This window comes from Puma concolor, chromosome F2 (assembly GCF_028749965.1).
Source record: "Puma concolor isolate L17-30 chromosome F2, mPumCon1.1.hap2, whole genome shotgun sequence".
NCBI classification, from domain to species: domain Eukaryota; kingdom Metazoa; phylum Chordata; class Mammalia; order Carnivora; family Felidae; genus Puma; species Puma concolor.
Genome location: NC_141684.1, coordinates 79,842,779 through 79,855,686, shown reverse-complemented (window position 1 = coordinate 79,855,686; position 12,908 = coordinate 79,842,779). Strand labels below are relative to the sequence as shown.

Here is a 12,908-nt window from a genome sequence, read left to right as displayed (position 1 = left end):
TATAGAAATAGAGAACAGATTGGTCGTTGCTAGGGTTTTAGTAGGTGGAGTCTGCAGTTTGGTAATGAGTCTGGATCTCTTTGTGTTACTTCTCACAACTAACTGTGAACCTACAATTATCTCAAAATAAAAGCTTGAACTAAAATAAGTCAACTCTGTGGACATGCAGGGGAGTAATACGCACCAAACCCGGGTTAGTGGCAAGTAGGCTGGGGCTGAGAACAGATAGAAAAGAAGAACAAACAATCTTGCAGCCTATTTGTGATGCTTATTTCTTCATCTGAGTAGTGGGCAAAGGGGTTTTCATCATTTCTTTCTTGGTGACTTTTTCTATGATTGGAATAAAAATACATGGTAACATCAAAAATCTATTACGAAGATAAAAAGATTCTGTTCTTGAAGTGAGAATCGTATTTTGTTACTTTCAAATCTTACGTTACATGCCAAGTTAGCACATGTACTTGGGTTTTTTAAACTATGGCTTATGGATTCCTGACAATGCACGGAGGACATCTCGTGAGCACTAGTGACTCTATTAGGCAATGACCTTCCTGACTCATCCAAGGGATCTCCAATAGCCAACACTTCACATCATGGCCTCCGTTATGTGACATCCCCTATCTCCAGCCATGTTCACCTCCTGTCTCAACAGCTACTCATTACCACCACTTATATGCCATCACTTATAATCTTTTGAAAATATCTAATACCACACCCTACAGCAAAACCTCTTCTTCCTCCTGGTCTGTCATCCCCTCATTACGACGCCATCTACATTGCTGGGAACCTTCCATTTCCTTCCTGTTGACAAACCCCATCCAGTGTCATTCTCTTCCCTTTTCAGCCAAGACCCCAAGTTTCATCACCTCTGCCACTTTCCTTCCCAAACTCCAACTGTCCTTCTGTTCGATACACTTGCACTGTTTTCTTCGTGTCTGTCCTTCAAAATATCTGGAGTGATCATGTGTCCCGTTTTATCAGAATCAACCTGCCTTTGTCACTTCAGATCCTATTTAACAACAACAAAAAATCCATTTCTCGGCACACCCTTCTCCTACAAAATATTAGCATTTTCTACTTCTACAAAATATTGACATTTTCTACTCCACAAGGGAAAAAAAAAGACAAGCCATCAGGCTATAAATTAAAAAAAAAATTTTTTTCATATTTATTTATTTTTGAGACAGAGAAAGAGAGACAGAGTGTGAGCAGGCAAGGGGCAGAGAGACAGGGAGACACAGAATCCGAAGCGGGCTCCAGGCTCTGAGCTGATAGCACAGAGTCCGATGTGGGGCTCAAACCCACGAACCCTAAGATCATGACCTGAGCCGAAGTTGGAAGCTCAGGCAACTGAGCCACCCAGGCGCCCCAGGCTATAATTTTTTTAACTTCCTACACTCCACTTCGTAGAGGTACTTCTCTATACTTCTTAACTACCCTTCTCTCCTTAACTAAACTGAAGAAATACCTCTTCTTACCGGAGTATTCGTCGGATTTTGCGAATCCCATCCCATCTTGCCACCTGAGAAACCTTGAACCATCTGTGACTTACTCTCTTCCAACTTCCTGGCTTCTTCCTTTCAGAAAAATAGGCTCTCCCCTTATTCTCCCATATCCCTGCTGCGTCTCCACTGACACTTTTTACTGCTCTCCTTCACAAGGAAATTTCTTAGAAAAAAATAGCGTCTGTGTATCCACCTCCCCCCTCCCCTTTACTCTGAAGCTTACTTCCGAGAAGGGTTTGGTTGCCTTGATTGCATGAAAATTGTTGTTCTTCAGGTCCTTAAATTCAGAATCTTAAAAAAAAAAATCAGTCTTTACTGAAAGCAACTTTTTGTAGCTTTTGACCCACTTGGTCACTTTTTGGAGATAATGCTTAGCTGCTGGTATTCCTTTCTCCTCTGGGTTTTTGTGTCATACTGGCCATTTGTAATGGTATAATTCACAGCTTTTCTTTCTTTTGCATTATGAGTAATTCCTATCCTTGGCCTTCTCATCTTCTCACTCAACACACCCCCTTGGTTCTAAACGACTTCATTCACAACCATAGACAACACAACTTAGCTTCATGGTCACAAAGACATCTACATTCAGTCCCAACAAGCATATTAAATGCAACTTTTTCCAAACTGTACTCATTATCTCTCCCCTTTTGCTAATTTATCTGTCCTTTTTTGCTATTGAACTAGCACTGTCTTCATATATTATAAATAATTTAAAAAACCCACTTGTCAGTTATAGATGTGGCAAATATCTTTTGTTTCTTTTTTTTAAAGGTGAATGGAAGACAAAAATTTTAATGTGGATGACTTTATCGATCTTTTCTTATAGTGGATTTTATATTTTGCTCTAAAAGTTCTGCTGTACTACTATCATAAAAATCTTATTTTTATTCAGAAATATTATATATTTGCTTTTTTTTTAAATTTTTTTTCAACGTTTTTTATTTATTTTTGGGACAGAGAGAGACAGAGCATGAACGGGGGAGGGGCAGAGAGAGAGGGAGACACAGAATCGGAAACAGGCTCCAGGCTCCGAGCCATCAGCCCAGAGCCTGACGCGGGGCTCGAACTCACGGACCGCGAGATCGTGACCTGGCTGAAGTCGGACGCTTAACCGACTGCGCCACCCAGGCGCCCCTATATATTTGCTTTTAAATTTGGCATTGATTCTGGACTATAGAGTAAAGTGAAGATGTCAGACCATTTGCCTATCACTATTTATTGAGGAGATCTACTTTCTGTGGGTGAGCAGCACCACCACTGTAATTAATATGGTCTTTCTTGGGGTGTGTGAGTGGCTCAGTCAGTTGAGTGTCCAACTCTTGATTTCAGCTCAGGTCATGATATCACAGTCATGGGATTGAGTCCACCATCCAGCTCCGGACTGAGCATGGTGACTGCTTAAGATTCTTTTCTCTCCCTCTGCCCCTCACCCCTGCTCCTGCTCTCTCTCTCTCTCTAAAATAAAAAATAAATACATAAGGTCTGCCTTTCTGTTCCACTGATCAATTTGTCAATCCCTATACCAATAACACAATATGTTAATTACGATAGATTTATAACATCTTGCTATTAGAGTATTCCTTGCTCTTTCATATGCAATTTTAATCAATGTTTCATCCCCCACCAGGATTTTCACTGCAATTGCACTGACCTGTAAATCAACCTCGGAAGGACTAACATCTGTACAGTAGGATTTGTCCTCTTCAACTTCTTTCAACAGAACTTTTTTTCTACAAGTTGTTGCACATCTTTTGTAGATTTATGTGTTTGTTTTAAATTTCATTTTATTGTAGTAAAAACACTCAACATATGATCCACCTTCTTAATAAATTATTAGTTAGTTACTAGTCCAAGGGTATATAAAGTTTCAGTCAAGCACGATGAGTAAGCTCTAGGGATATGCAGCCCAGTACTGTACATATAGTCAAAAATAGCACATTGTTACATTTATTTTTAACTACTTGATACTTTCTTGCTATTTTAAGAAGTATTATTTCAGGGGCGCCTGGGTGGCTCAGTCAGTTGAGCATCTGACTTCAGCTCAGGTCATGATCTCATAGACCATGAGCTCAAGGTCCAGATCAGGCTCTCAGTGCAGAGCCGGCTTCACATCTGTCCTCTTCTTTCTCTGCCCCTCCCCTGCTCATGCTCTCTCTCTCAAAAATAAATAAAACATTTAAAAAAGAAGTATCATTTTAAAACTAAAATTAGGTATTCTGTTTATTGCTGACAAGTAAAAGAAAAATATTTTTACTTGTTAAGATCAACCAATGATCTTGCTAAATTCTTATTATTTCTGATAGTATATTTGTAATTGTTTTTCAATTATGTATGAGGAAAATCCTGTTACGTATAAATAATAAAATGTTATACATTCTTTCTAAATCCACAACATTTGTTTCTATTTCTTTTCTTTCTGCACAGGCTAGGACCTTCGATTACAGTGTTGAGTAAATGTAATCTCCTTTCTACTCCCAAAGGAAACAATTCTAACATTTTATCTTGAGAAACGTCATTTTCAAAAGTGTTATATACATTATACACAAAACGCTTTTTTGTAGAAAACATTTTAATTGTTTATTTCTGTATTGCTAAGATCTTTTCTTAATAATAGGTGATAAATTATTTTATTTACACTGGTTAAAATCATAATTTGTCCTCCATTAATCTATTAATGTCATTGAATTCAGTTGGTCAATATTTTGTAAACAGATTATTCTGAATTTTTTTCTCATAATGTCTTTTTTTTTTTTTTTTTAAATTTTTTTTTTTTTTTCAACGTTTATTTATTTTTGGGACAGAGAGAGACAGAGCATGAACGGGCGAGGGGCAGAGAGAGAGGGAGACACAGAATCAGAAACAGGCTCCAGGCTCTGAGCCATCAGCCCAGAGCCCGATGCGGGGCTCGAACTCACGGACCGCGAGATCGCGACCTGGCTGAAGTCGGACGCTTAACCGACTGCGCCACCCAGGCGCCCCATTTTTTTTTTTTTTTTTTTAAATTTTTTTTTTTTTCAACGTTTATTTATTTTTGGGACAGAGAGAGACAGAGCATGAACGGGCGAGGGGCAGAGAGAGAGGGAGACACAGAATCAGAAACAGGCTCCAGGCTCTGAGCCATCAGCCCAGAGCCCGATGCGGGGCTCGAACTCACGGACCGCGAGATCGCGACCTGGCTGAAGTCGGACGCTTAACTGACTGCGCCACCCAGGCGCCCCATTTTTTTTTTTTTTTTTTTTTTAATTTTTTTTTTTTTCAACGTTTATTTATTTTTGGGACAGAGAGAGACAGAGCATGAACGGGCGAGGGGCAGAGAGAGAGGGAGACACAGAATCAGAAACAGGCTCCAGGCTCTGAGCCATCAGCCCAGAGCCTCTCATAATGTCTTTTATTAGTGTGCTTGCTTCGGCAGCACATATAATAATGTCTTTTATTAGTTAAAGTTGGGAACTACTACCTGTTCTATTCTTTGTAAAGAGTTGGTATAAAACTGAATTGATCTTAGAATATTTATAGAATTTGTCTGCAAAATAACTGCCAGATTTTTTTTTACTCTTTTCCTACCTTTTACTTAAAAAAATAATTTGTTGACTTTCTAACTTCATCTTTTTCACCTTTCTGATCTGAAACTTACGATCGTATTTTTATTTTTTGAGACTTACCCTTGACATTTTGCCAGATATATAAGAATGTTATACTACTTGAATTCTAAATAATCACTCTCCTAAGTGATATTCCATTGTTAGGTAGTATTCATTTATGTGATTGTTATTCAGTGCCACACTATAACAATTACAATTATTAATATTTGATACAGAAAATATTTTAATATTACCTTCGTGTTCAGCAGTTTCTTTGTTCGCCTTTGCATTGTTTTTTGGATGTCAGTCATTCTTTCGAGATCTTTTTTTTTTAGCAAGTATAGCCTTTAGAAATTTCCTTAAAGTAGTATTATAGTTGCAAACATTCTCAGTTTACTGAAAATATCTTTATTGAGCCCTCATACTTGAAAGATTGATAGTTATACAATACCAGATTTACCGTTATTTTTCTTGAAACACTTTGAAGATTTGATTCCAACATCTTGTGGCTTCTACCGCTTCATAAAACTACTCTATGAACCTTGATGTTAGTTTAATTGATACAGGTGAGCTGACTTTTCTCTCTAACCGGTAATCCCACCACTGGGACTACCCATTGAGTGAGGAAACCGTATCAGCAGAGGCTATGGAATAACCAACTGTGAGAAGAAAGAAGATTGGCTAAAAGGCCACAAGATGGAGCTGGGTCTCCTGTACCCGGGATCTGAGTAGTAGCGGAACCTCAATATGAACTCTGAATAATATACATATAAGGGTAGAGAGCTAGCCATGCAGGGGACCCTGATAACCAGGCAAGACCTGGCGGCAACAAAATCAAAGAGGGTCACCTTGCCATCGGCTTCCCATCAGTGAGCCTGTCCCTTCCTTTCCGTTCCTTCTGGGCCATCACTAGGCAAGAAGAATTGACAGATGAAGAAGAAGAAAGTGTACAAAAACAAACTAAACGTTGCCCTTTCCCAGTCCCTACTCTCAGACGGACAGCCCAACCTAGTGGAGTCACCTGCCCGGGCCTGCACGGAGAGAAGGCGAGGGAAAGAACTGTGTATACACTGTGAGATTCAAATAGTGAAAAGAAGAATTGGAGGCTTTTGGTCTGGTAGCATGAGGGTGGCAGTTCCATTTTTTCTTCAGAAATCAATAAACAGGGATGACGAGAGACAGAAATGTATTGCTGGGTTTTTTTTTTTTTATAAAACTACAAGCTTCCTTTTCAGTAAAACTAGGGAAGCACTAAAACCCACTCCACCAAAACAGCTGAAGGGAGGGCTACCTAAAGCAGAAAAGACCAAGCAAAGCTGTGTGTGGAAGAGGTCATGACACGGGTCTCAAGATGAGCCAGGCACACACACCTCCTGACTGGGAAGACATCTCCAGAACAAAATCTGTGTTATATGTACCCGGTGTTATTTTTCAAAGGTCTACCCAGTTATTCCCAAATGTTTCATTGAGTCGTTACCTTTTCTTCACTCAAAGGAAATGCCATCTTTTTCATACGTGACATTCCCATATGAATGGGAATCAACCTGTAGATTATATATTTTGGCTTAATGTACTAGCGAGGCACTGTTTTAATTTCTGTAGCTTGATTGTATATTTTATAACCTAGTGTGATAAGTCCTCCTTAATTATGGTTCCTTTTCAGAGTTTTCCTGGTTATTCTTTCTTGTGTCTCTTGGCTAACTGTAATCATTTGTCTCCCTAAATCTATATTAAATGATAGAATGACAGCAGAAATCCTTTCTTTAGTGAAAATATTTATATCATTCCTCTCTTAAGCAGGATTCTGGCTAATGAGTTCAGTAAAGCAAGAGTTGTTTGATAACAAATCCTAAAAATTCATTAAAATATATCAAAGGAAAACTATCTTGTCTATCTATGCAAAAATCTAGGGATGTAAATCTATTTTATCATGTTGGAAAAATGTCTATTCAGACCTATGTTAACTAACAGTTTTTAATGAGAATAAATGCTGAATTTTATCAAGTGTCTTTTTAGTATCTATGGAAAGAATCATGGTTTTTCTTCTTGAATCCATTAATATGATAAAATATATTAATAGCTTTCCTATTATTGCACTCTCTTTGAATTTCTGGAATAAAACCCACTTAATTATGGACTAATATGTTTTTCATGTGCTACTGGGTTATTTATGATTTCAAATTATATTTCTTTATTTACATTCCTAGATTTTTTGCATAGATACACAAGATAGTTTTCCTTTGATATATTTTAATGAATTCTTAGGATTTTATTTTCAAGCTTATGTTTGTGTTAGTAAGAATATTTTTAGTGTGTTTATTAATTTCTAACTCCTAAAACCACTTAAGCAGCATTAGAATTTTTGTTATTTATACATGTGATGGTTTTCCTTGGGAAACCACATAACCACATACTCTTATTGGAGGGAACTCTTTTGCAAGTTTAATACTCAGAATAATTAACATTCTATTCAGCCATGCTGCCGAGTAACAGCTGTGTATCTGCACTGCTGTGATCCCTGCCAACATTTTTTCTCCCCTGCTATCTTCTGTTTATATTTCTCTCTCTTCTGGAATTCGTTTTCATTAATTATATGTTTCTATAAAATTACTAGTTTCATCCAGTGTTTATATATATTTGCATATACTTGAGCAAAATATTAGTGGAAAAAATAAAACTATTGCATAACTAAAGGTTAGCAGCATCTCTGGAGGGAACGTACACCACTGAGAACACAGCAAGGGGCATAAAGGATAGACATGAAAAAGGCTAGCAAAATGATGTGGCAACAAAGTTTAAAGGGATTAGAAAGAAAAAGAAAAGATCTAGAAATCAGGTAAAGAAGATCCAACAGATGAGTGCAACTCAAACACCCATTAATCTCAGGAACACTTGACACTTAAAAATTATGGAGAAGCTCCAAGAGCTTTTATTTATGTTGGTTATATGCAGCCATGCTCACCATAGTAGAAATTAAATCTGAGAACTTCAAAATTTATTTACTTATTCAAATATGGCAGAAATAAACTCATACAATAGTCAGATAAATAACACGTCTTTGTGACCATTAATTAATTTTCCAAAAGTAAACACTTCCCCAGATCTCAATATTTGAAAACTGCTTTTGAGTTCAATCTCTTGCAATTAGACATTTTAGTTGAAGTATATGAATAAAATATGACCTCACAAAGGTAAGTATTTGCAAAATGTGGGGATATTTTACTTATTTAAAAAAACTTTTTGAAGATATTTATTTATTTATTTATTTATTTATTTATGAGTGAGAGAGAGAGAGAGAGAGAGAGTCTGAGCAGAGAGGGGCAGAAGTGGGCTCTTCATTGACTGCAGAGTTGTAGAGAGCCCGACGTGGGGCTATGAGATCATGACCTGAGCTGAAGTCCAATGCTCAACCAACTGAGCCATCCAGGCACCCCAAAAATGTAGGGATATTTTAAGATATTTAACACATCATTGTGAAACATATTTGATACTATAGCAAAATTTGATAATTGACAGCTTCTTTTGCCTATTTCTTTCACCATACATCTACTAGAGGGCCAAGATTTAATAAAAGTAGTGCTTTCCTCCTGTTCTATCAGTAACATTGTTAAATAAAATTATTATCTTTTTCCCACTGCAAGTGAAGAACATACAAATTACTAGTACAGTTTGGTGCCACTGCTTTGGTCCATGCTAAGGCTCTAGCATTTTTACCCACCATTATTTTGGTACCATCAGTGCAAATGTCAACCAAGTGGAAAAGGCAAATAAGACCTTGATATTATAAGAGTTTTAACCTAAACCACCGCGCCCTGGAAGGGTCTTGGAAATTTCCTCCCCTGGCAATCCACAGAACACACTTTGAGAAACACTTCAATACACACAAAACGGGGTCTACAAAATATTTTCAGGGGTAGTTATTGGGAAAAAATATTGTTAATAATTTCAGAGATAAAATGGTTCCACTTGTTACACATTTACTTGAATTCATTAATTCTTCCATTCCCATTGTCATGGATATTCAGGTCACCTAACATATCGCTTGACTATAGCCATAGTTCTAATGGTCTCTTATTTTTAATGTTTCTTTACTCCAGCATTTGCCTATTCACTTTAGGCTGATTAATATTCTACATAATAGATATGGTCAACATTTGGAAAGTTCCATGGCCTATAGTCAAGATCTGATACATTCGAACTCAACCAACCATCCCAAGCATTTCCTCCCTACAGCCCTCTCCTCCACTCTATTCACATAGTGTACGTTCAATACACAGGGCTCTCTGTTCACTAAAAAACTTGCCCGTAGTGTTTCTACATCTGTGCCTGTTGCTAATGATACTTTCTTAGCTATGGATATTTGATACATTTATCAAATTCCTCCACATCGGTCACCTATTAGATTAAATGGTCTATTCTAATATTAATTTCAACAGCGGTATCTTATGACATCTTACAGAGTGGAGGAAAGGAACCCTCCTTAGGGAAGGAGCCTATTTCTAAATTGAGATCTAGAAGGTCGATGGGAGGCAGGTCATTGAGGTGGAAGGATGTAACAATGTGGCAAAAAAAGGAGGACACTAAAACCATTAACTTCCGCACTGTCATGCTATATTATATTAGACGACAGTGCATCGATTGCGTATGTCCTCCTTTTAAAAATGATATTAATGTAAAAACCTTCTGATTTTTAAAATAGTTGAATCTGTTGAAAACCAACTCAAAAGTAGTTTTAAATATTCCACAGAGCAGCTTTTGGCATTTCCTCTTAGAAAGAACGGACCAAAGAAACGGGGCTTTCCAAGGGCATGGCAGTTCCCTTCACCTTTCAATAGCGTTTTCAAATCTTCCCATGCATTTCCGTAGCTATTTGCACACCTTCCCTCGTATCTTTTTACCTCTTCATAGAACCTCAACTTCCATCCAAAAAAAAAAAAAAGAGAGATAATAATAAGCATTTGAGAAAGGAATAAATACTAGATTGTACACAGATATTAACTCCGTGTAATCTTGTGTCTATGTTCCAGCATCATTGAACACTTCAACACTTACTAATATTTCTTTTCACATTTATATTGCTACATCCAGACAACCTTTGTCTCTAGGTTTTATATGCGTTATCTAAATATGCCTTACCTCTGAATTTAAGATCCACTACATCAAAACAAATTATAGCAAATTTGTGAAGACAGGAACTTATGTCTAAATGTAAACTACAGTTTAGATAATATATATACATAGTAACTAAGTTCCTTCATTTCAACATAAGCCAGTAACTAAAAAGAAATTTCCACAGTATTTAATAACAACCATTTTTCATTCTTACTTTGGACCGGTCTTTTAAAATGTAAGCCTTGAGTTTTCCTTTTTTTTTTTTTTTAACATGTCATTTAATGATAAATTATGGACCAATAACCCAACCTCATTCCAGAATATTACTATTTTTGATAAACCAAACTACTGTATTTCATGATGACTCTGAAACAGAGTGTCTGCAGTATATCTTGATAACCCTAAGAATAAAAGATACATCAATATTAAGACCACAGTTCAGCCCATTGGCTGTGAGAAATGTATATTTCTGTGAGTTAGTCTCCAAAGGTAGAGCTAAGTAACTAGCTTTGCAAAAAAATGTTATAAGAAAACACAAAATAATATTTTTGGAAGAAAACATGATATTAATACTTATCACTAATAGAAATTAAATCCTCAGGTCTTTTTTTTAACAATTGATTAGAAGAAGTTTATCAAATTTGCAATTTCTTAGATTTTTTTTTAATTTTTTTAAATGTTTTCTTTATTTTTGAGACAGAGAGACACAGAGCATGAGCGGGAAAGGGGCAGAGAGAGGGGGAGACACAGAATCTGAAGCAGGCTCCAGGCTCCGAGCTGTCAGCACAGAGCCCAACGTGGGGCTCAAACTCATGAACTGCGAAATCATGACCTGAGCTGAAGTCGGATGCTTAACCGACTGAGCCACCCAGGCGCTCCTTTCTCAGATCTTCTAAACTAAAAAATACTTAAGTAATAAGGTTCCGGAGGATGTGTGAAATCAGACACATACAGAGGCGCTCTCTTCAGGTATGTAGACCCAATCACAGCACGCATTACCTTTGGGTTTTACAGTCAGCTGGACAGACGCTTTTTTCACTCCCAATGGACTGACTGCCTGACACTCATATTGGCCTTGGTCATGATGTGCCGCGTGGTCAATTCTCAAAGTGCCAGAGGAGAGAACCGTATGTGGACCTTCCTGAGGGAGCTGCCCCCCTGCAAAGAGAGAAAGTACTTTGTATGCCATCGTTATGGCTCAGAGAGCTGACGGCTAGAACTGTGTCGGGTGCTGGGTAAAGGTTGGGATTCCTCCAGAAAGCCTCCATATCCCACTATTGGGACCACGCCCCCTACCACTGCATCCTGGAATCTGGACAGCCCTCTTGACCAGCCCCCAAAAGGAGAAACTGATCAGCCCCGTAGCGAATCCCTCCACCTTCACGTTTGCTCCTCAGTTATATTTTCCACAGTTAGGGTGCAAATTTCAAAACCAATCTTATTCCAACATTACCCTTGCTTACAGTGGCTTCCTACTCCTCTTGGAATAAAAGCTAAAATTCCTAAGAGGGCATGCGAGGTATTGCACAGGCTAACCCAAGACGCCTATTTCTTCACCGCCCCCACCCCCCGCCATCCCCCCACTTTTTATTTAATGCAGTGGAAACAAGGCAAAAATTGGCTAGAAGAGGAATTGTTTTGCATTTGTTTTTTTTTTAACAACAGTTTTTATTCCTAGATTCCCCCAAAATACCATTTTTCCTAAATATGATTTTCAACACATGTATGCAATATTTAGCTTATGACAACATTATAGAATTATAACATTTAAGGTGCTGAGACAGCATCTGGAGAATGGTGGCACTTGTGACACTTGGGCTGCTAACCCTCACAGCCATACTTCAGGCCAACATTGCACTTTACCACCCCTGAGCTTAATACTGAGTTTACACTCCTTGCGGCCACTAACAAGTTAATGGGTTTCCATTCTCAACTATTTCAGTGACAATCTGTATCTTATGAAGTGTTTTGCTCTACAGGGAAAAGTAATAGTGAACCTTTACTATGGACACAAATGAGCCAAATACTCTTCTATATGTTTATGAGTATAAATCCATTCAAAACCATCCCCACAACCACCCTGTGCCTTCGGCAATATCTTCAATCACTCCCAGCATATGGATGAGAGGACTCTGGGGAAAAAAAAAACACAGTTAACGTATGTACCCAAGGCCGTGCAACTCGTAAAGAAAAGGAGGGAGACGTGAATCTTGGCTTTGCCCCTTCGCAGTTCACCTCCTACCCACTCTACTCTTGTAAAGATGAGGGCAAAACTTTTAGCCAAAAGCAATTCACAAATGTTGCCGTGTTTAGAATTTAACCTGGTCACCTGAACTAATATGAAAGTAATTCCAAGACCAGCAAAATCTTGGAGGAGCTCTCATCTCAGAGACTGTAGGCCTTGTTGTCTAATGCCCCAGGGATCACCAGAAGTGCAGGCCCCCTCAGAGGCACCCCACACCCACCCCACACTTAAAAGACAGCAGCTCACTTTTATCCACTTCATATGCTAGAGTTTCACTTATGGTTGGTTTCACTGCACTTAACAGTTTCATTTCGTACTAAAAGAGAATTCTGCCACTTTAAAAAATATTTAAAATCACTGAACTGTCCAATAATTTCATCTTAAAATCAAGAAACTAAGCAAACTGATGGTTGCTAGAGAGGAGGTGAGTGTGAGGAGAAAAAAAAAAAAAAATCAGGGAACTGA

General features: G+C 37.9%; 1 protein-coding gene across 9 annotated transcripts in view; it reads right to left on the bottom strand.

The window, feature by feature from the left end:
- Window positions 1–12,908, bottom strand: part of PXDNL (peroxidasin like) — a 429,117-nt gene that overhangs the window by 94,400 nt on the left and 321,809 nt on the right. For all 9 annotated transcript variants that reach the window (XR_015246688.1, XM_086695277.1, XM_086695273.1 and 6 more), the window contains one exon: window positions 11,198–11,356. Coding sequence is in view for 8 of the 9 variants with exons in the window: in XM_086695277.1 (XP_086551403.1) it covers window positions 11,198–11,356 (159 nt within the window). In the remaining variant the exon portion in view is untranslated. The remainder of the gene's footprint in view (window positions 1–11,197; window positions 11,357–12,908) is intronic.